Source organism: Enhydra lutris, unplaced genomic scaffold (assembly GCF_002288905.1).
Source record: "Enhydra lutris kenyoni isolate GAN:26980312 unplaced genomic scaffold, ASM228890v2 scaffoldscaffold92, whole genome shotgun sequence".
Classification (NCBI taxonomy): Eukaryota; Metazoa; Chordata; class Mammalia; order Carnivora; family Mustelidae; genus Enhydra; species Enhydra lutris.
Window position 1 is genome coordinate 3,356,428 of NW_019154176.1, and position 22,745 is coordinate 3,379,172.

At 51.7% G+C, this 22,745-nt stretch overlaps 1 protein-coding gene across 4 annotated transcripts in view; it reads left to right on the forward strand.

Annotated features, from left to right (window-relative positions):
* Positions 1-2,943: 2,943 nt before the first annotated feature.
* LOC111162470 (olfactomedin 2) overlaps positions 2,944-22,745 on the forward strand; it is a 58,991-nt gene continuing 39,189 nt past the window's right edge. For 2 of the 4 annotated variants that reach the window (XM_022526913.1, XM_022526914.1), the window contains exon 1: positions 19,175-19,279. In XM_022526913.1, coding sequence (XP_022382621.1) covers positions 19,175-19,279 — 105 coding nt within the window. Of the gene's footprint in view, positions 3,028-19,174; positions 19,310-22,745 lie in introns of those variants that run through there. The other 2 variants (XM_022526915.1, XM_022526912.1) reach the window with 2 other exon arrangements.

Below are 22,745 nucleotides of genomic sequence, written 5' to 3' on the forward strand. Positions count from 1 at the left end.
GCTAGACCCAGGAAGAGGTCACAGGAGAGTAAAGTCAATGGCTGTCCAAGCACCAATTAGGAAAAGCCAATGGTGAGCTGGTGAGAGTTGGCGGGGACCCAATGATCCTCTGTCCTGCCTTTACACATTGTGGAGAGCAGACTGTCCAGTGCCAGCCCCTGAGTCACCTGGTTCATCAGTTTCGCTGCATGAGGTCCTCGAGAAGCTGATCTCTCTTCAGTGATGGTTCGGAATTCTAACCACTACACTAACCATGGAGGAAGGGAGACCTGTGCTCATCATAGCACTGGTGATAGTGCTGACCTTGAGGCTGACAACAGCACAACCAGGACTCTGGGTATGACCCTGATCACGGTGTGACCTGACCGTAATTTTGACCATACCATGGCCAGGTCACCGTGCAAAGCAAGGTCAGAACAATGACCACGGCATGACAGGACAGTGATTGTGGCTCTGAGCACATCACAGCCAGGAAACTGACCAGCACGCTGATCCCAACACCACCAAGAATGACCCATGGAGACCACAAAACTGACCACTCTGCTGACCCCAGTAGAACCAGGATGCTGATGGTTAGCACAGATCACACATCCACAGGACACTGACCACAGCGTGACTGGGACACAAATTATTACTGACCATGGCTGTGGTCATGACCACAGCACAGAATGTATTGGCCAGGATCCAGTCAGGAAAACAAAACTCACACAGGGTGGTTCCATAGCAAAATCTCCTATGGGGATTTAGCCATAGAGATGTTAGTTGAGCTTTAAGAATAAATGGGAGAGGGCGCCTGGGTGGCTCAGATGGTTAAGCATCTGCCTTCGGCTCAGATCATGATCCCAGGGTCCTGGGATCGAGCCCCCGCATATGGCTCCCTGCTCAGCAAGGAGTCCGCTTCTCCCTCTCCCTCTGCCTGCCACTCCCCCTGCTTGTGCTCTCTCTGTCAAATAAAAAATAAAATCTTAAGAAAAAAAAAAAGAATATATGGGAGAAGGTGAATTGACTCTAGAGTGAGTAGCCAACCACCATCTTCCCGAGAGCTGGTGAAGCTGAAGAGAGGAAGTACTTACCAGAGTCCAGAGCCTGCCACCCCTTGTCAGGACCTGAACCACAGTGGGGACTCCCATCCCAGGGTGCTGAGACTACAGAGGATCCTCAACTGCCACTGTCAAAGTGGAAGGAGAGGGAGAAACACTTGGGCTTCTCCCCACTCCCCACCCCAACCTCTCTTCAGGCCTCCCTCCGGCTCATTCTAACTGGATGCAAGGGAGCCTGGGAAATGTAGTTTGCAGGGGCCCCACCCCTGAAACAGAGCCGAGCTGGGGAAGGATGCGGCATGGACCTAAGGGCACACTGACCACTGTCAACCACGTAACACAGGCCATGTTGGACCATGACAATGACCATCTCAGGGCGCAGAGGGTATTGTTCATGGTCCTGAGACACAGCTGTAACAAGAGTGCCGCTCTGTGATAAACAGACATGATGAGAGTTGGCAGAGACTCCCCCTGCTCACCCCCCCCAGTGTTGACCACAGCCCATACTTGGCCAAAAGCTTCTGGTTCATACCAACCAACATAATGTCCCTTCCTAACTCTACACCTACTTGGGGCTGGGTCTGAGGAGTCAGCAAAGGACCATCTTCCATCTGGGGAGAGGACATAGAGGGATGGAGATGCCTTCCCGGGCTCAGATTCTGTTCTATGTCCCACTTCCCATGGCAAGTCTCAGCTCCATGCCTCACTGCGGTGACTGAGCGCTGGTTGGGTGCCCTATTTGCTCAAGACTCACACATGTCTCCCGACACCTCCATAAGGAAACTGGTCTCCTGAGAGGAGGAAAGCTCTTTGCCTAAGGTTACATGGCCAAGAAGTGACAGAACCAGGGTCAAACCCAATTCTGTTGGACAAGCTCATTTCTTGCGTGGACAAAACTCTCCATAACCTGTTATCTGCCTGGCATACAGTAGGGTCAGAAAAATACCTGTCCTCCACCCCAATCCCCTCCGGGTAGGTTTTGGCTGATTCCTCTCTCTCCCCATCAAAAAAGAGCCACTGAGGGGTTCTGGGCGGGGAAGATGACTGCAGAGAGGAGGGAGAAGTACAGGGAGGCTGTAGGCAGAACAAGGACGCCCTTCATACGCAGACGGTTCTACTTAGAGGCGGTGTTAATATTTTGATCCTCTGGAGGTCTGGTCTCCCAGGTGGTTGAACCGGGAGTGAGAAACTGTCTCAGGTGTGGCGGGGGAGGGCGGATTTTGAGGAAGAGGAGCCTGGAGAACGGGGTGGGAGAGGGAAAACAAGGTAGCCCCGAGCCAGGCCCACCCAGCCCGCCATCCCCCTCGGTCACTGGTCTCTCACTCCTCGTTCCATCTCCGTCCGACCCCCTTGTCCCAGCGCTGACCCCCTTCCCTCAACGTCCCATTTCAGAAGCTCTGCCTCAGTTTCTCAGTTGATTCTTGAGTTCTTTTAGGAGGGGGCCTCTCCATTTCTCTTCTACGTTACCAGGTCTTCCTCCTACTCCCCCTACCCCTTGACCCCCATCCCACCCCCATTTTCAACGTGGGAAAGATCCTGGGAGGGTGAAATTTACAAACACGTGACGGAACCCCCTCCCCCATCTCCGTGACCCGCCCCCATAGGGCCTAGGGGACTGCCGGGCCTTGTCCCCAGCTCTCCTCCCGGGTGCCAGCTCCTCCCCCTTCCCCGCCCCCAGACCCAAGCGGGGTCCGCGCCCGCAGACGAGCTGGGGGCGGGGCGGGGGGCGGAGCCCGTAACAAAGACTGGGAGCGCGCGAGGGGGGCGGGGGTGGGGCGGAATCCCAGCCGCCGGCGAGGCGGGGGAGGCGGCGGCGAGGGTCGCCCTGGCCGGGCGGGCGGGGTCGCGCAAGGTGGCGGTCCCCGCGCCCAGGTGCCGCTAGGGCGGGCGGGGGGACGGGAAGCCGGGCCGGGGGCGCGTCATGTGGCCGCTCACAGTCCCGCCGCTGCTGCTGCTGCTGCTGCTGTGTTCAGGCCTCGCCGGACAGGTAGGGGCCCGGCGGGCAGGTGCAGGCGCAAGGGGCTCCAGGAGGGGAGAGGGTCTTAGGGGGTCCCGACGGAAAGGCGGTTTGGGGCTTCATAAGCGCCCCGGGGCTGAGAGGGGCGGGGGTCGCAACGCGGGAGGGGCTGGGATATCTACCCTGGCTTTGGGGAAAGGAAAGGGGGCTTCACATCCAGCCCCGAGCTGAGATGGTTTGGGTGACAGTCTGACCCCAGCTTCGTGGTTCTCATCCTCTCGGTGACCCGGAGCCCACACCCGCCATCTCACTGAAGCTGAGTGGGGTTGCGGGGGCAACTTCAGGGGGGCCTTGGGGGGTTGCTTACCCTTCACTCCCCCCCATTATGGCAGGAGGTGCCCAAATTTTGCAGCCCCCCTCTCCTCATCTGCACCCCTAGTGTGGGGAAGGGGGCGGGACTCACGTGTGAGTGACTGATGGGAACGTGTGTGAGGTGCTGGAGGGGTGCTGGGTAAATGTGTGTGTGTCTGTGTCACGGCTGGGTGTGACTGAGAGTTTGTGTGTTCGGCTTTGAGTTGGGGTGTGATGGGAGAGGGTGTTTGTGTGTGAGGGAGAGCCTGTGTGTGACAGTGGGAGGCTGTGGCTTGTGAGCCTGCCACCTGGAGTTGTGTGTCTGTGTGGCTGGTGGTGTGACAGCGAGTGAGGATTGTGTTAATCCTGGCCGTGTTTGGGCAACTGAAGCTGTGTATAAAGGTCTGTGTATACAGATCTGTGTGTGTCCCCACGATTCTTTCTGTCTGTCTGGGTGTTGTACAAAATGTGCATGACCAGGTGTGTGGCTGTGTGAGAGTTTGGGGTGACTGTGTGCTATTCTGTGCCTTTGAGTAAATCGCTTTGAAAGGGAGGGGGAAGACCAGGAGCTGTGTGTGCGAGCGGGTACATCCATGCATGTGTGTGTGCGTGTACGTGTGTGTTGGTGCCTCGTACACCCCATTCATGGTTTCCCAGAAACAAGTCTTCCTCCTCATAGTTCCCCCATCTCTTGGGCAGGCTTGCGGGGCCTTGTAGAATGGGAGGGGGTGTCCCAGTTTTCTTCAGCTGTTGGGAAACCTCTTTCCTCCTCCATCTTGGAGGCGGGAGCCCCCTCAATTCCCAGGTCTGTAGGAGCTCAGAGGGAAGCTGGAGTCTAAAATAATAATTATAATACAGCTAACATGTATTAAGTGCTCATTATGTGCTGGGCGCTGTTTGGAGCACACAACGCGAAAGAAGGCCCTCCTGGCACCCCCCCGTGGGCGTGACTGTTCCCTTCATTTTGCAGACGAAGAAACGGAGGCACAGAAAAGTTAAGTCGCTTGTCAAGCTGAGACAGCTTAGGAGTGGCAAGACAGGATTGAACAAAGGCAGTCCCGTGCCTGAGCCCACGCATTTACCTTCTTGTTAAATAATCCACTCCATGGGTGTGGACAGTGCCTGTGTAGAAACTAGAAGAGTGTTTTAGGTAGAAGCTCGGAGGGAAAACAGTCCTGGCACCTTCTCTTTCCTGGTCAAGAGAAGAAATGCCCACCGCAGGGGGCCATGGGAGGGCTGGAGGTCCGACTTTAAATAGACCTCCAGGCCATAGGGAGAGAGGTTGTGGGGCCCCAGCCCTCACTTCTTGGTTTCCCATCTCAGGACCCACATCCTGGCTGGCATGGGGAGTGTGATCAGTGCCTGGCATCAGGCCGCACACAGTAGACGCTCAATTGAGATGCCAGCCAGAGAGAAGAGAGACCAAAAGAGGAAGAAGGTTGAGAGAACGCTGGCACAAAAATGAACCAGGAGGGAAGGTGAATTTGGCTTCCAAGAAGGACCCTTGGGAATCACCACCTCTGGATTCTCCTCCATCCCTGCTAGCCCTGAGACTGGCTAGTGGTGCAGGAGAGTGCAGAGAAAGGTGCTGCGGGGGTGGGGGTGGGGGGTGAGTTTATGGACCCCCTGAGGCCAATGGAGTTGCTTGGGGGCGGGGCTAAACTGGGTTAGGAAGGCGGGGCTAAACAGCGGGTGGGGCGGGGCTAAACTGGGGTAGTCAGTTGGGGGTGGCGGGGTCCTATAACTAGCTGCAGTGCCTCCAGGCGGCCACCACGGGAACTACAGCGTCCTAAACTGGCCTCAGCACCTAGCAGGCCCACCCAGTCTGGCGCTCCAGGGAAGGAAAGGCTCTGAAGAATGAATGCTCTGTCCCTTGTCCACCCCCCATCTGGTCCCAGAGTCCCCTTCTCAGTCCCTGATGGGTCCTGGGCTCCACCAGCGGTGCTTGCTGGAAATCCTTTACTTTTCCATTTGAACAACAGTTGTGGTTAAGCACTGGGGAGATCAAGTTATCAAATCCCCGCCCTCTTCGGGGCGGGGGGAACAGGCAAGACCTGAGTAAATGTGTAATACAGTGTCAGTAACAAAATTAATGTATAATACAGTGCAGGTGGCGTGAAGAATAAAAACCAGGGGATTAAAGAGGGATAGTGGTGGTGTGGGCAGCTATTCTAACAGGTGTGGCCAGAGATGGTGTCTCTAAGGAAGTGGTATTTGAGGTGACCCCTGAAGGAGGTCAGAGAGGATCTGGGGGAAGAGCATTCAAGGCAGAGGGAAGACAAGTGCAAAGGCCCTGAGGTGTGAGCATCTTGGTATTTTTGAGGAACAGATAAGGAGGCTGTTGTGTCTGGAGAGGAGTGAGGGGAGGGGACATGGTGGAGAGATGAGGCCAGGGAAGCCAGCAGGGGCCAGATGCAGTGGGAACTTGTGGGCTATAGATGGGAGTTTGGATTTGACCCTGAGAACAGGGAGTAGCACCTGTCTGAGGAGTCATCCATCCATCTATCCATCCAGGGTTTGTGTCAGATGTTCTGGGTCTGGCCTGTGACTGCCTTGGAGACTACCAGATAGCTTTCCCTGAGTGAAAGAGGCCCACTTCCTGACTACTGGGAAGTCCTCCCTAAGATCTAGCTATAGATCTGGACTGGCCACTCTGTGGATTTGACATCATCTCTTCCCTGGGGTCCCCACAGGATGGGAGGGAAGAATAATTCAGTTCGTATGGCATACCTCGGGGCCTTTGCACTTGCCATTCCTTCTGACTGGGACACTGTTCCCTCCCTCTCCTTCTACGTCAGTGACACCTCCTCCAGGAGACCCACCCTGACTAGCCTAAAATGACCTCCCCACAGCCATTCTCTGAGCTCTCACTCTGTTGTTTTTCTTCATAGCCTGTCACTACTTCTCCACAATTTGTTTATTCACTCATTGTCTGACTCCCCCTAGAGTGGCAGCTCCTCAGGGTCCGGTGGACTTTGAGCCAGGCACCCAGTAGGTGCTCAACAAGCATCTGTTAAAATAAAAACTTCAATGAACGGATGAATCTCCCTCCTCCTCCCATAGAGTTTCTTTCTTTCTCAAACAGTGGGACTCTTGTACCAAAGGAGGAATGAGGGAACAACTGTCCCCTTGGGCTATCCCCTACCCATTTCAACTCAACCTCTGCTCTTGGATGGGAGGCATCAGGAAACCCCACCTTCTTCATCTATGCCTCAAATCCCACTATTATAGGGCTCCACTCTTTGGGGTTAACACCCTCTTCGCTTGGGCTCCTTTAGAAAATGTAAATCTCCCAGGTGGAAGGAAGTAAAAGGAAGTCTTGAGGACACTCAGATAAGTGAATTGGACATTTTCTTCCTAGGGAAGGGGGAGGGGGGCCGGGAGTCAAACCCCGGGCTCAAGATGAAAGAGCTGGGATGACACCTAGTGGTAAAATGAGGTTTGTGCAGAGGTGGTGTGTGTCCGCACGTGGATCTGCTGAAGGTGTGCAGGCAGAAAGTGTGTCAATGCCCCCGGCCAGGGTGAGGTAACTGAGGCACTAGCCTCAGGTGCAAAATTGAAGGGGATGACAAAAAAAAAAAGTCAGAAACTAAGATAAATAATATTTTAAGAAAATCAAAATTAATACAAAAAAATCTGTGATACAAAATATCGAAATTTTAAATAAACCCTGGAACTCTTTCTGCCCTTGAATGACTCATATCACTTGCCTCACGACCCCTGGCCCTACAGGAGCTCATCTGTAGTGTCCACGGGGGTGTGCGTATGTTTCAGAACCCCGTACTTGGCATTGACTGAGCTGGGCACAGGGGCATGTGTGTGCCATAATCACGTACGTGGATAGGTGTCCACAGTGACTATCTTCATATGGTTTGAGCACGTGCATGTGGATGGGTTTCTCACGAGCCTGGCAACTGGTCTGGGCAATGACTTTTGTCCCCAGAACTCAGCATCAGCACCCGGGAGGCAGTAACTTGCTGTTTTCACTTATTTAGAAAGTGCTCATTGGGAATCTTCTGCATTTTGAGCCTCACACCAGACACCAAGGTCTGGGTGACGACGTGAGCCCTCAGGGGGTGGGATGGTAGATTGCACTTCTCCGAAGCTGAGTCTGGCTGTGCTGGGAAGAAGGGGGTTGTGACAGGAGTGGGAGAGCTTGTTACCCAGTTTTCGGGAACTCTCGCCTGAGAACACGGATATGTCTTTGTGCTGTGTGGAAGGCCCGTGCATCTCACAGCGAGCTTCATCCTTCTAGGGCTCAGCCACAAACCAAGGAGAAACCAGGAAGAACAGAGAGGAGTCAGAATAGAGTCTATGAAGTCTGTGTCCATTGCTTCTGGGAGCCCCCATAGGCTTTCTCCGAGCCTGTTTACTCTCACTTACACATAGCTCTGGACATCCTGGACAGCTCGCATCTCAGCCCTGCTTAATAGACGAGAAGACGGGGGCGCCTGGGTGGCTCAGTGGGTTAAGCCTCTGCCTTTGGCTCAGGTCATGATGTCAGGGTCCTGGGATCTAGCCCCACATTGGGCTCTCTGCTCGGCAGGGAGCCTGCTTCCTCCTCCCTCTCTGTCTGCCTCTCTGCCTACTTGTGATCTCTGTCTGTCAAATAAATAAATAAATAAACTCTTTAAAACAAAAAAGAAGATTTTTTAAAATTGTGGCAAAATACATGTAACAAAATCTACCATCTTAGCCATTTTTAAATGTACAATTCGCTGGGGCTCCTGGGTGGCTCAGTCCTTTAAGCGTCTGCCTCCTGTTCCAGGCGTGATCCCAGCGTCCTGGGATCGAGCCCCACATTAGGCTCCTTGCTCAGCGGGGAGCCTGCTTCTCCCCCTGCCTGCCGCTCCCAGTGCTTGTGCCCACTCTCCCCGCCGCACACAATAGCTAAAAGGCGGAAGCAACCCAGATGTCCACTGAAGGATGAAGGGATAAGCAGAATGTGGAGCTATTGTGAATAACGCCGCTGTGGACAGGAGGCGGGAATGGCTCTTCGAGACCTGGCGTCCAGCTCTTTTGGGCCTGTGCCCAGAAGTGGGGTTCCCGCCCGGCTGTTCCCCACAGCGGCCGCACCAGATCACACTCCCACCACCTGTGCCCGTGGGCTCCACTTCTCTGCGTCTTGCTGGCAGTGTTGTTACTCCTTGGCTTTTTGACTTGAGCCCACGGGTGTGACGTCATCTCTCGCTGTGGTTTTGATTTGCGCTTCGCGAAGAGATGGTGATGCGGGGCTTCTTACGTGTTTATTGTTGCTTGTGTGTCTTCTTCCGAAATACGTCAAGTCTCCTGTCCATTTTTAAAGCAGGTTGTTTGTTTCTTTGTTGCTTAAGGAAAAGGCGAGAGAGTGCACGGGTAAGGGCAGAAGGAGAGGGAGAGAGAGAATCTTTTTTTTTTTTTTTAAGATTTTATTTATTTATTTGCAGAGATCACAAGTAGTCAGTCAGTAGGCAGGCAGAGAGAGATGGGGAAGCAGGCTCTCCCCCAAGCAGAGAGCCCATCGCGGGGCTCAATCCCAGGACCCTGAGATCAAGACTTGAGCTGAAGGCAGAGGCCTAACCCACTGAGCCACCCAGGCGCCCGAAAGAATCTTAAGCAGGCTCCACTGTGAGCACGGTCAGGGGGCTTGATCTCACCACCCTGAGATCATGACCTGAGCCAAAATCAAGAGTTGGACGCTTAACCTACTGAGTCACCCAAGTGCCCCTAAGTAAGAGATTTTAAAGCCCAGAATGAGACCTGGTTGGATTTGGGTGAGGGCCAGAGCCTCTGGCTATAACATGGAAAGACATTGCAGTTGGGAGAGTGAAGGCAAAAAGACAGGATTACCACAGGAGCTGGCAGTCCTGGGGCAAATTGGTGGCAGCCAGTGGCCTAGCAGGACTAACATTTGGGGCATGGAAGGAGCGAACGTCTCTGTTCGAACCTCTGCCTGGGATCCTTAACAAGGACAACTGTCTCTTTCCCAGCCTCCCCCTGGAATTCTGAACCAGGCAGGAAAGCAGAGATGATGGGAGGGGTGTGGGGCTCTGAGACTTTCAGGGAGACAAAAGCGAGACAAGTTTCAACACCAGTTCCAAACACTTGCTGTCGTCAAGCAAAACGTGGAAAGCAGACACGGGCCAGGAGGGTAACGCCATTTGTGTTCTGAGGCGCGCGAAGTTGTGTGTGTGTGTATGTGTGTGTGTGTGTGTGTGTGTGTGTGTGTGTGGACATGAATTCATGTCTTCCTTATGTGTGAATAAAGGAGGCCACAGGGCTTCTTGCAGAGGACACTTAGTTTCGCTTGCTTTGTGTTTTGTTTTTGTTTTCTTTTGGGTTTGTGTTTCTTAGCTTTTCTACCGGAAAGTTCCATCGTTTTTACCTGCTGCACATCAAACAGGGAAGGAACTTACACCTGAATTCATATATCGAGTCAATTTTCTTCTTGACGTGAAACCTATCTACCGAGAAGTGTGCAGATCATAAAGGTGCAGCTTGAGAAATTGTCTTGAAGTGACATGGTGTTACCAGTCCCCGGTAAAGAAACAGAATTTTTCAAATATCCAGAAGGCCCCCTCGTGCCCCCTCTAGTTACCACCTGCTCCCCACGAGTTAGCTCTAAGCTAACATCTCTCATCATGCACGGGTTGGGCCAGCTTTGTAACTTCGTGAAGTCAGGAGGTATGTTGTTTTGGGGACCCAGCTGGTCTCACTTAACATGTTTGTAAGATGCCTCCATATTACCGTTTTGTGGTCTTTGCCTGTTGTCACCACTTTATGGCATTCCATTGTGTGACTCTACCGTGATATATTCGTTCTACTCTTTCTGGGCATTTGGGTTGGTAAAGTTTGCGGCTGATACAGACAGTGCTGGTATAAATATTCTGACACTCCGTCTTCAGCAAATGCCTGTTTGCATTTCTGTTGGGTTTTCGTGAGTACCAACTGACGGCGTGGGATCGAAGCAGGGTTAGAGTTCTGTAAACCTCTGGTTGCATTTTTTGTTGACCAAATAGGATGCCACCTAGTTTTATGTATGTTTCTGCTTAAAAAACACCTTATTTAATATGTACTGTTGGTTGATTAACATCAGACTCATGGCCAAAGGCATTATAACTCAAGCCTGAATGAAGCTTATCGACAAGATGTGTTTTCTCCAAAGACATGTCACAGCCTGTGTGCACTTTGTAACACGACAGAGCAGTTAGCACTCTGCTTGGTGGCCACTTAAAAGAGTGAAGTCACTGGGCACCTGGGTGGCCCAGTTGGTTAAGCGACTGCCTTTGGCTCAGGTCATGATTCTGGAGTCCCAGGATCAAGTCCCCATGGGGCTCTCTGCACAGCAGGGAGTCTGCTTCTCCCTTCTACCCTCCCCGCTCTCATGCTCTCTCCCTCTCTCTCTCAAATAAATAAATAAAAATCTTTTTTTTTTTTTTTAAAGATTTTATTTATTTATTTGACAGAGAGAAATCACAAGTAGGCAGAGAGGCAGGCAGAGAGAGAGGAGGAAGCAGGCTCCCCGTCGAGCAGAAAGCCCGATGTGGGGCCTGAATCCAGGACCTGGGATCATGACCTGAGCCGAAGGCAGCGGCCCAACCCACTGAGCCACCCAGGCGCCCCTAAATAAATAAAAATCTTAAAAAAATAGTGAAATCACCAATGATAATGAAAAGTACACCAAAAAAGTGAAAACCTTGGCACCAAATAATCAGTGAAAAAAATGCTTGTTGGGGTGCCTGGGTGGTTCAGTGGGTTAAAGCCTCTGCCTTCGGCTCAGGTCATGATCCCAGGGTTCTGGGATCGAGCCCCACATCAGGCTCTCTGCCTAGTGAGGAGCCTGCTTCCTCCTCTCTCTCTGCCTGCCTCTCTGCCTACTTGTGATCTCTGTCTGTCAAATAAATAAATAAAATCTTTTTTAAAAAATGCTTGTTTGCAGTTTTAAGAGCTGAAGCAAGAAGGCAGAGTATGGCTGTGTTGGACTTTAGTTGGGAGCCTGCAGGTTGGTGACTTTATTTATTTTTTTTTTTTTTGGTGCCCGGGTATGCATGTCCATGAATGACCACAAAATCCCCATGAGTGTTGATTTTGGGGTTACACATAAATCATAGCACGTTGGTGAGTCTGCCAGTAGGGAATCCGCAAATAATGAGACTCCACTGTATACATCAAGGAGCAGAATGCCGAGCTATAGGGAGGAATATATGGAGCTTTAGGAAATGCTGCCATTCCTCCAAAGTCTCAAAGACTCTTCAGTCTTTCCATTTACTCTTAGGATTTGAGCGATCCAGCTGTTTCGCATCGTCCCAAGCACTCGGTGGTGTCTTTCCTTTCTCCTTTAGCTGTTCCGGTGGTTGTGGAGCGGTAACATGTTTTGGATTTGATTTACATTTCCTGATGATTAATATTAAATACCTTTTCACATGTTTATGGACCACTCAGTGTTCCCTTTTGTGAAATGCTCTATTCCGCTGCCTACCTTTTTCTTACTGATTTGTAGGAATCTATGTGTCCCTGTGTATCCAGATTTTAGATATGGATCTGTATTTATCTATACAGACCTCATAGAGATTAAATAAGATATGAGTCTCTGTCGGACGTAAGGATTGCAGACATCTTCTCCCACTCTGTGGCTTGTCTTTTCATTCTCTTAATGGAGTCTTTGATCAATAGGACTTCTTAATTTTAATGTAGTTCAGATAATATTTGTCCCCTTTTAAGGTTAGTGCTTGTTAGTGTCCGGTTTTAGAAATCTTTGCCTATCCTCAGAGTAATGAAGATGTTCTTCTGTATTTTCTTCTAAAAGATTTATTGTTTGACTTTCACTTTTAGATACACAATCCATTTGGAATTGATCTTTGCATAGGATATGAGGTAGGGATCAACATTTTTTCTTTCCCCTGTGAATAGACCTAGTTGACCAAGCGTCATGTAGACTTGGGAGCCTGACCGTCTGGGATCATGTCCTGGGTGGCTTCAGGAAATCTCTTAGCATCTGTGTGCCTCTGTTTCCTCATTTTATTTTATTATTTTTAAGGTTTTATTTTATTTATTTGACATAGAGAGAGAGACAGTGAGAGGGGGAATACAAGCAGGGGGAGCAGGCAGAGGGAGAAACAGGCTTCCCACCGAGCAGGGAGCCTGATGCGGGGTTCAATCTTAGGACCCTGGGACCATGCCCTGAGCCGAAGGCAGCTGGTTAATGACTGAACCACCCAGGCGTCCCTGTTTCCTCATTTTAAAAATAGGAATTGTAGTCCTATGTACCTCTGAGGGCGAAGTGAGTTATTGCGTGTACATTGCTGCCCATGATACCTAGCATGGGATTCGTACTCCGTAAACCTTAGCAACCATGGTTATTATTTCCGACAGTTGTCAACTTGTTCCCTCTGGAGAATTTTCAGGTCAGGGGAGAAACATTTCTTGACGTGGCTCCTGGTCCTGGTGCGTTCAGTTTGCTCTAACAGAATACCATGGATTGAGTGACTCATAAACAACAAAGATGTATTTCCCACAGTTCTGGAGGCTGGGAAGTCCAAGATCAAAGTGCTGGCAGATTGGGTGTTTTCTCTCTGTTTTCTTATATGGTGGAAAGGAGACAGAGCTCTCTGGAGCTCTCTTTCTTAAGGACACTAATCCGTTCAGCCACCGTCATGACCTAATCACCTCCCAAAGGCCTCATCTCCAAATACCATCACATTATGGAGATTAGGTCTCAACATAGGAATTGGGGGGGTGGGCCACAAACATTCAACCTAAGGCACTCCCCACCACAGTGCTTAGAGTGATGGTGGTGATGGGGAAGAAGGGATACATTCTTGGGGTGCCTGTCTGGCTCAGTTGGAGGAGCGTGTGACTCTTGATCTCAGGGTCATGAGTTTGAGCCCCACATTGGGTGTAGAGATGACTTAAATAAATAAATATCAGGGGTGCCTTGGGAGGGCGCAGTCGGTTAAGCATCACATTCGGTTTCGTCTCAGTATGTGATCTCAGGATTGTGAGATCAAGCCCTGTGTCGGGCTCCAAGCTCAGCATGGAGTCTGCTTAAGACTTTCTCACCCTATTCCCCTCCCCACCTCTGTAAAATAAAAAAATAAATCTTATATATAGAGAGAGAGAGAAAGAGAAAAGGAGAGAGAGAGAGAGAGGGAGGAAGGATAGTTTCTGGAGACATTTCTGCATCAAGATCAGTGAGCATTGGTTTGAATGGAGTAGGGAAGGAGAAGGAAGGATATGGGGGCACCGTCCATAGTTTCTAACTGAGGTTACCTCTGGGCCAGGACCATGGGGGAGCAAGCAAGGAAACGGGCACAAAATTTAAGGACTCCTCACATCAGTGCAATTGCAGGGCACATCAGGGGAGGGGGCTCAAAGGGACAATTTAAGAATGCTCCCCCTGAACAGTTTTGTGGAGGTGTAATTTACATGCCATAAAATCTACCTGTTTAAGTGTGCAATTCAGTGACTTTTTAGTAAATTTTCAGAGTTGTTCAAATATCACCCCAGTCCAGTTTTAGGACATTCCATCACTCCCAGAAGATCCCTCATACCCATTTGCAGTCCATCCCCACACCCACCCTTAGTTCCAGGCAATCACTAATCTAATTTCTATCTCTATTGGTTTGCCTTTTCTGGACACTTTGTGTAGATGGAATCATACAAAATGTGGCCTTTTTTTTTTTTAAGATTTTATTTATTTCACAGAGAGAGAGAGAGAGAGAGAGAGAGAGAGAGATCATAAGTAGGCAGAGAGGCAGGCAGAGAAAGAGGGGGAAGCAGGCTCCCTGCTGAGCAGAGAGCCCGACATGGGCTTGATCCCAGGACCCTGGGATCATGACCCAAGCCAAAGCCAGAGGCTTTAACCCACTGACCCACCCAGGTGCCCCAACCTTTTTTTTTTTTTTTTTTTTAATTTTATTTATTTGAGAGAGAGAGAGAGCGTGCAGGAGCCAGAGGAGGGGCAGAGGGTGAGGGAGAGGGAGAAACAGACTCCCCCCTGAGCAGGGAGCCCAATGTGGGGCTTGAACCCAGGACCCTGGGATCATGACCTGAGCTGAAGGTAGATCCTTAACTGACTGAGCCACCCAGGTGCCCCAAAATGTGGCCTTTTGTATTTGGTTTCTTTCACTTGGTGAAATACTCTCAAGATTTGTCCATGTTGTAGCACATGTTTGTTCTTTGTTTCTTTTTATTGCTGAGTGACGTTTCCTGTATGGATGTACCACAGTTTGTTTATCCATTTGCTACTTGATGGGCGTTTGGATGGTCTCCTTCATGATGAAAAATGTTGGCACGAATATACACATACAAATCTTGGAATGGACTTATTTCTCTCAGGTATATGGTATTGTTGGGTCTTGTGGTAAATTTCTGTTTAACTTTCTTTTAAAAAAAAGATGATTTATTTATTTATATTAGAGAGTGCAAGCAGGGGCTTGGTGGGGGAGGGAGGAGGAAGAAGGAAAGAGGGAAAGAATCTCAAGCGGACTCCACGCTGAGCTCATGACCCTGAGACCATGACTTGACCCAAAACCAAGAGTCCAATGCTCAACTGACTGAGCCCCCCAGGCGCCCCTGTTTAACTGTTTAGGAAAGGGCTAGATTGTTTCTCAAAGTGGTTGCAACATTTTATATTCTCCGTAACAACAGGTTCCCATATCTCTACATCATCAGCAGCACTGCCCCTCTTTCTGACTGAGGTTGTTCTGGTGGGTGTCATGTGTTATGGTCCTGTGAAACACAGGTGAGAATGTTCAAGAAGCAGATGGGCATAGGGTCTGAACTCCAGCTGAAGATCTGAGCTGTAGATATACCTTTGGGAGCCTTAGCTATAGATTCATTTAGTCAGTCAATCAACAACACTTTTTTTGAGCACCTACTATGTGCCAAGCACTATTCTAAGCCCTGGGGTTTCAGTTGTGAAAAATATGGCTATGTAGGTACCCTTGTGAAATTGAAAGTCTGGTGGAGGAGACAGACCATAAACAAATAAAAATCATGTCACATGGGGATAAATGCTGTGTAAGAAAATAAAGAAGAGTAAGGGACAGAGTGTGGTGGGGGCTGTTATCGTCAATGAAGTGGTCAGGGAAGGTCCTTCAGACATGATGGCCATATCACTCAGACTTCAGCTGGGGAAACAAACCACTCTAGGTGTTTCAAGGAGAGGGAATTTAATACAGGGAATTGGTTAAGTGTAAGATGGAAGAGTTGAGAAGCCAAACTGATGGTGTTGATCAGGGAGTCCATCAACAGACCAGAGTACAGAACTGCTTGAGGGACCTTACAGATGGGTGTTGTGATGAGAAGGGGGCTCTTCTGTGGGAGCTGGGACCATGGTGGGGGATGTAGCCACCACTGGAAAGCACCACAACCCCAAGCAGACTGAGCAGGGAGAAATACCCTGGATTCTCCCTTCCTTCCACACTCCAGTCTCCTTCCAGTGCCTCCCATTGGATAAGCCTAACAGGAAGCCAGTGTGTAAGGAAACCTGGGAAATGTAGTTTTCTGGAGAAAGGTAGGGCATGCCTCTGACCTACACAATGATAAAGCAGAGATATAAATAAAGGAACAGCTAAATGTGTATCTGTGGTAATAGTTCTGGGGGGCACCTGGGTGGCTCAGTCAGTTAAGCATCTGGCTCTTGGTTTTGGCTCAGGGCATGATTGCAGGGTGCTTGGCTGTAGCCCTGTGTCAGTCTCTGAGTTCTGTGGGGAGGTGGCTTGAGGATTCTCTCTCTCTCTCCCTCTGCAGCCCCCTCCCCACTCGCATGCATGCTCTCTCTCAAGTAAATTAATTAAATCTTTAAAAAAAAGTGTTCTGGGTAGAGTGGACAGCAATGCACAGCAAGTACAAAGGTCCTGAGGTGGGAGTGTGCCAGACAGAACCAAAACTTTGGAAGTGGGTGTGATGGTCCAGGCACACTACACAGAATGAGATGAGTGGGGACCCAGGACAAAACCCTGGGAGACATAGACATTTAGGGAAAAGACAGGAGAGATGATGATGCAGCCAGAGAGGGGAGAGTGGAACTAGGAAATGATAAGGTGTTTGTGAAGTCAAAAGAGAAATTACTTTCAAGAAAGAGGGAATGAGGGGTGCCTGGGTGGCTCAGTGGGTTAAGCCTCTGCCTTCAGCCCGGGTCATGATCTCAGTGTCCTGGGATCAAGCCCCACATCTGGCTTTCTGCTCGGCGGGGAGCCTGCTTCCCCTCCTCTCTCTGCCTGCTGCTCTGCCTACTTGTGATCTCTCTCCCTCTGTCAAATAAATAAATAAAAATCTTAAAAGAAAAAAAAGAAAGAAAGAAAAAAGGAAGAGGGAATGATCCATGAAGACTAACCTATGGGATAACTACATAAGGGCTCATGTGAGGCTGTGGGATGGGCAGGTTGGAAGTTCGCTACTGCCTTTGGTGAGAGGAGTCTGGGAGCATTCAGGAGGCAGGAGGTGAGGCAGTAGAGACAGCAAAAGCAGCTGTGAGGGTAGACCACTCCCTGGAAGAGCCTGACGGGAAGAGCTATAGGACATGTTCCCACAGCACCAATGGTGAGTGAGAGAATGTCAGTGGGTTCCAAATTCTCTAGGTGGGGAGACCTTGGAGCCCAGTGGTTTTGGAGTCTGAAATCAGACAGGCCTGGGTTAAAATCTTGAGCCCCTGTTTACCTGCTGGGTTGCCTCAAGTTGGTCCCCTCTCTTCAAGCCCAGTTGCACCTGCAAATAGGGATGCAAATAGGGATGTTGCTGTACTTTTCCCAGGAGGTTGCAACTGGGGCTCAGCCAGCACATTTGCTAAGTGTTCAGCACTTGTAAATGCAAGCTGTAGTGCAAGGAGGTAGGACACATTTCATTTTTTAAAGTTTATCATCAGTTGCAAATAATAACAAAGGCAGCTGCTACTTATTAAATGCTTAGCACGGCCCAGACACACTGCAAAGTACTTTACAAGCACAGCACCCACTCTGCTAGACACACACACATGCTCTCCCAGCTCACTCTGCTCCAATCACACTGGCCTTTCCTTGAAGTTATCTTAGTGCCTCAGGGCTTTTGCACTTGCTGTTCTCTTTGTAACTCTTCCCTCAGATACCCAAATGACTTCCTCCCTTAAGTTTTTCAGGTCTTTGCCCAAATATCACTCTCCAACCATCCTGACTAAAGTTTACTCTCCTGTTTTGTCTGGATGCCCCTTCCTCCCCTTAGCCTACCTATTTTACTTTTTCTTCCTCCTCCCCCTTCTACCTCTTATCTACCTTGCCCCATACAGTGTTCAGCTCCACAAAGGCATTTTTATCTGTTGTTCGCAGTTCCTTGCACATAGTAGATGTTCAGTAAATCTTTAATTTGATTCTCAGGACAGCTGAGCCCTTTACATATATTAGGTACATGGGTCCTCACAACCACCCACATTGCAGATGAGGAAACTGAGGCGGAGGGGTCTTTGCTGGGGGTCACCAGGGCTCAGCACCTGCCTCGGAGTTAAGCTCAGAAAAAAGGGCAGTTCAAGACCCCTACCGCCGTGTTCAGTGCTTCTCCCTCGGCTAGCCCTCGGCTAGCGGCCACGGCCCGGAAAGGCCTGAGTCATCGCCGCCTCCAGACGGCGGCGGCCGCGGGCTGCGGGCGACGGCGGCGGCGGCGGCGGCCGGGGCGGCAGCGCGAGGTGATGCGGGGACGCCGGGAGGGGGCGTGAGTGCAGGGAAAACAGAGGAAATTAAAAACCGCCGGGTGCTGCTCCCGGCCTCCTTGCCGCCCCCGCCGCCGGCTGGTGCGTGGGTGGGTGGGGGACCGCTCTGCACTCCCTCCGAGTGGAAGGGGCGGACCCCCGAGCCCTGGGGACCGGAGGAAGGTTCCAAGTGTCAGTTTCCCGCCCCCACCCCAAGTTCCAGTTGTGAGTGGAGACCCGCCTGGGACTAGTCTGCAAAAGGCTGGCTCCTCCGTCTCAGCCGCCCCGGATTACGATGCACCCCTCGGTGTAGTGGGAGATCCTCCCGGCTGCCCGGGTGACCCCCCACTGCCGCACCGTCATCCAAGCGGTCGCGTCTACTGGCTCTAGACCTACCACTCTGGGCTTCCCTGGTCCCGAATCCACCGAGGGGTTCCCAGAGTGGTACAGGGGAAGCCCCTTCCCCTAGGGAAAGGAGACCCTGTGCTGCCCGGTTCAGGGGCGCGCACGGGTCTCGCCCCCACGGCCCCCGACGCCTGCGCTCCCGGATTCCAGAGAGCCGGGTCGGTGTTCTAACCGTAGGAGGGTGGGGGCTTGCGACTCCGGGCCCCTGCCAGCTTCGGGTGGTCCGCGTGGGGCAGCTGCCCACTGAACCCAGGGGTTGGGGGGGGGGGCGGTCGAGCGCCGAGGGCTCCGAAAGGGACTGTGCGCGGAGGGTGGCCCGGGAGTGCCGGGGGCTGGGGGGGGGGGGGGAACACCGCTGGGGGGGCGGGGCTGGGAATGCCGCGGCGGTGGGGGTGGGGCAGGTGGGGAACACCGCCGCAGGGGGCCTTCACCCGGGGGGGCGGTCCCGGCGGGGCGGCGCCGGGGCCTGGGGAGGGGGGGCAGTCTGGGCGCCCCCCGCCCCCGCCGGGCTCCGGTCCGGAGCCGTGACGTCACGGCGGCTGGAAGTGCCCGGCGCGGAGGCGCGGGAGGGGGTGGGGGGCCGAGCCGGCGCTTTATAAGCGGAGCCCGCCAGGCGCGCCGAGCCGCAGCCCGCGTCCGCGAGCCCCCCGGCCGGCCCCGGCCCCGGCCCCCAGCTCGCGCTCGCGCCCCCGGGGCGGCTGGGTGGCGAGGGACCGAGCGCCAGGCGGCGGGCCGGAGAAGGGACGCGCGGCGTGCGGCCGCGGGGCATGAGGCGGGGGCGCGATGTCGGTGCCGCTGCTCAAGATCGGGGCCGTGCTGAGCACCATGGCCATGGTCACCAACTGGATGTCGCAGACGCTGCCCTCGCTCGTGGGGCTCAACGGCACCGTGTCCCGCGCGGGCGCCTCCGAGAAAATCGTGAGTGGCCGCCGCGCGGGGGGCACTCCCGGGGGGGCGTGGTGCCCGCGCCGGCGCCGCCGCAGCCCCCGGGGGCCCTCGCCCCCCAGCTTCCCTGAGCCCCCGGCCTGGGGGCGCCCTCCCGGGGCTGGGGGCTGGATGCGGAGGAGCCCCGGGACCCGAGCCCCCCACCCCGCGCCGTTTATTCTTGTTATTATTATTACTGCTTCTCATTATTAGTGAGCAGTGTCCGAGTGGCAACAACGTACTAGGCTCGCTCCGCTCCCCGCACAGGCGGCAAGGGCTGCGCAACTGAGCCGGTCCGGCCGAGTGGGGCGGAGCGGGAGGGTAGATTCGGCGGGCTGAGAGGGACCTTGCCTCTGAATGGGGGAACCACGGGGTCTCCGAGTGTCTCCACCTTCAGGATTGCTGCCTGCTTCTGAGTCGTCCCGTCTCCCTCTCTGTCTTTTTCTCTCAGTCTCTATCTATTCTTTCTCCTCTGGTTTGCTTCTCTCTGTCTCTCCCTGTCTTTGTCTCTATCTCTTTTGCTCTGTCTCTGACTTTGTATCTCTTTTAGTCTGTCTTTTTCTCTCCCCTGCACCCCCCACCCCCACCGCAGCATCTCCTTCCTGGTTATCTGCTTCACCATGTGCCGAATATTTATTCCCAGAACTCACTCTCTCTAGGAGGCAGATGGCTCTCAAGACTGGGGTAGGGGCAAGGGCTGGCACAGGCCCCAGAAGCACAGGATTGCCCCTTCCCTCAGCCCATCCTGTCCTCCTCCATCACCTTCATCCTCCAGCTTCTCTTGCCACAGAGGTTTTTTTGGGGAAGGCGCAGGGAGATTCAGTGGTGATCAGTAACAGTGTTCCTGGTGTCCTGGGGAGAGGGGAGAAGGCACCCTCCACTGCAAACTTACCTCGGAGTCCTCCAGATATGGCCTCCCCCTCCCATCTTTTCCCCTCTTCAGTCTGTTTGTGGGACTCCTCCCAGTAGGTGGAACTGGGATGCATGGAGCTCCCTCTCCTGCCCAGTATTTCCCTAACTTCACCAGCTCCCCGGTTCAGCCCCCAGCGGCCACCCCCCCCCACTTCTTTCTTTCTCCTTGCTGAAAGGAAAAGAAGTCTTTGCTCCCAAGGGTTGAAGGCAAGTTGGAGGGGGGGTTGTTGGTGGCGCCAAACACTGTGCCCAGGCTTTGTCCCACCCCTGGGGTGAAATGATATCGGGCTTGGCACTGGTGAGGGCTTTCAGTCCAAATTCTCAGACTTGAAGCTAATGTGTGAAACAATGTCTTTCTTTGTGTCTATCACATCCCGGGATATGATTCAAGTATATCCTGGTGTGTTTATTTAGGCATGAGTTTCAGTGTGTGAATAGGGTTGGGTGGGAATCAAGGGAGAAAGTTTAGGAGCTTTGCCAACGTGAGGGTCCAGGTGTGTCTTCCTGTGTGTGAATGTGTGTCTCAGGATGAACGTGTCCCTCATTGTGTGTCCCTGAGTGTGTCTGGATGTGGATGTGTCTAAGTGTGTGTCTGCAGTTCTGTGTCCCTGACTGTGGCTTTGCATGTGTTCCACGATTGCATGTGCATGTAGGGATTTGTGACAGCCTTCTTGCTCTTGCCTTCTGAGGGGGAAAAGAGATGGGTCTCATTGAAGTCGGAAGCCGCTTTCCCCTCCCTCACTCTCACGGAGTGTGAGTCTGTGTAAATGTGTGCGTGTAATATGTCTAGCATATGGTGTGTGAGGAAAGTGTGCATAAGTGTGGAAGAGTATGTCTCTGAGTTATGATTTTGTCTGTGCTAATATGTATGTGTGTGTGTGCATGTAAGTGTAGACATGTGTCTTTAGAAGGGTGTGCATATGTGTGTATGTATGAATGGTGTATGTACCTACCTTGTATGCATGTGAGCAGATTCCTGTGTGAACCATGTGTTTTCTGTAAGTGTGTGTACATGTATGTGTACCCAAATAGAACTGGTCTTCATTCTGACCTATCTATAGCTAATAGGACCACAATCTAGTGCTTTCATGAAGTTACCATCTGAAAGTATTACTCTCATCCCTGATCCCCACCCCGTCCCTCAGTCCCACTGAGCCTTGCATAAGGCTCTCTAGAGTGAGATGCCAGGAGACTTAGGATAGGACCTGAAGGGGAACTGTGATGATAGTGCTCTAGAAAGGGTTTTGGGAGTCTGGTAGACTAAGGTTGGAACCTACTCTCCCCCATCTTGCTCTATGACTTGTTCTTGACTTTTGGCACCAGTGAGTTCATGATTCTGAGCTGTGGTTTCTTCATATATAAAATGGGATGATAACTCCTACCTCACGGAACTCTTGTGGGTAACAGATCTATAGCTCAGCTCCCCACCCACCCACCCACCCATCCATCCATCATCTATCCATCTCTCCATCTCTTTATCCCCCCATACATCTCTCCATCCACCTGTCTCTTCAGCCAGCCATTATCCATCATCTGTCTCTCCATCTCTCCTTCCATGCATCCATCCCTCCATCCATCCATCTCTGTCTGTGTATTCAGTCATCCCTCTCTCCATCCATCATCCAGCCATCTCTTCATCTGTCCTCTATATACCCATCATTCCATCCATTTTGTTTATTCAGCAAAACTATTGATTTGCCTCCTCTGTGTCAAGCATGTTTATGCTTAAAATCTCCAGCTCAGTGCCTGACATAGTAGATGCTCAGTTAGTGATAGGGCTCTAGGTCATACATATCCGGATTTGAATCCTGGCCCTGCACTTTACTAGCAGTATGCCTGTGGGGAAGTTATTTAATCTCTCTAAGATTCATTATCTTCATTAGTCAAGGAGAGTTTAGAGTCCCTATTAGACTATGGGATCCATGAGAAACCACAGAGGACTCCTGTGCTTTGCTCGTTACTAAACCCTAAGACCTGACGCATAGGGAGGCTACAATAAATATTTGTCAAGTGACTGAAACAACAATCAGATCTTCATAAAGTTTCATGGATCCCACCTTCAAATGGAAGCAAATGGCCAGGAGCATAGTAGGTGTTCAGTAAGAAGGAATTGCTTTGTTTGCTGTGATAGCCAAGTGCATAGTAGGCACAGAAGAAATATCTGTCAAGTGTCTAAATCAAGACTCTGCCCTCCTGGGGCTCCTGGCCGGCTCGCTCAGTGGAGCATGTGACTCTTGATTGCGGGGTTGTGAGTTTGAGCCCCATGTTGGGTGTAGAGATGACTTAAAAATAAAATGCTAAAAAAAAAAGAATGCATCTTCCAAGGGTTGGGGAGAACAAATGGAAATTATTAGGCATATCTGAGGTGCTCAGTAAGGAGTTGTAGAAGAGTCTAGTCCACCAATATGGGTTAATGGAGGGGTTTAGGGACCCATGTAGCAAGAATTCCCAGTCATAAGGCAGAAGATTGGATGCTGGTGTTTGACTTAATAAAGGGGCTCAGTGCTGAGGTGGGGGT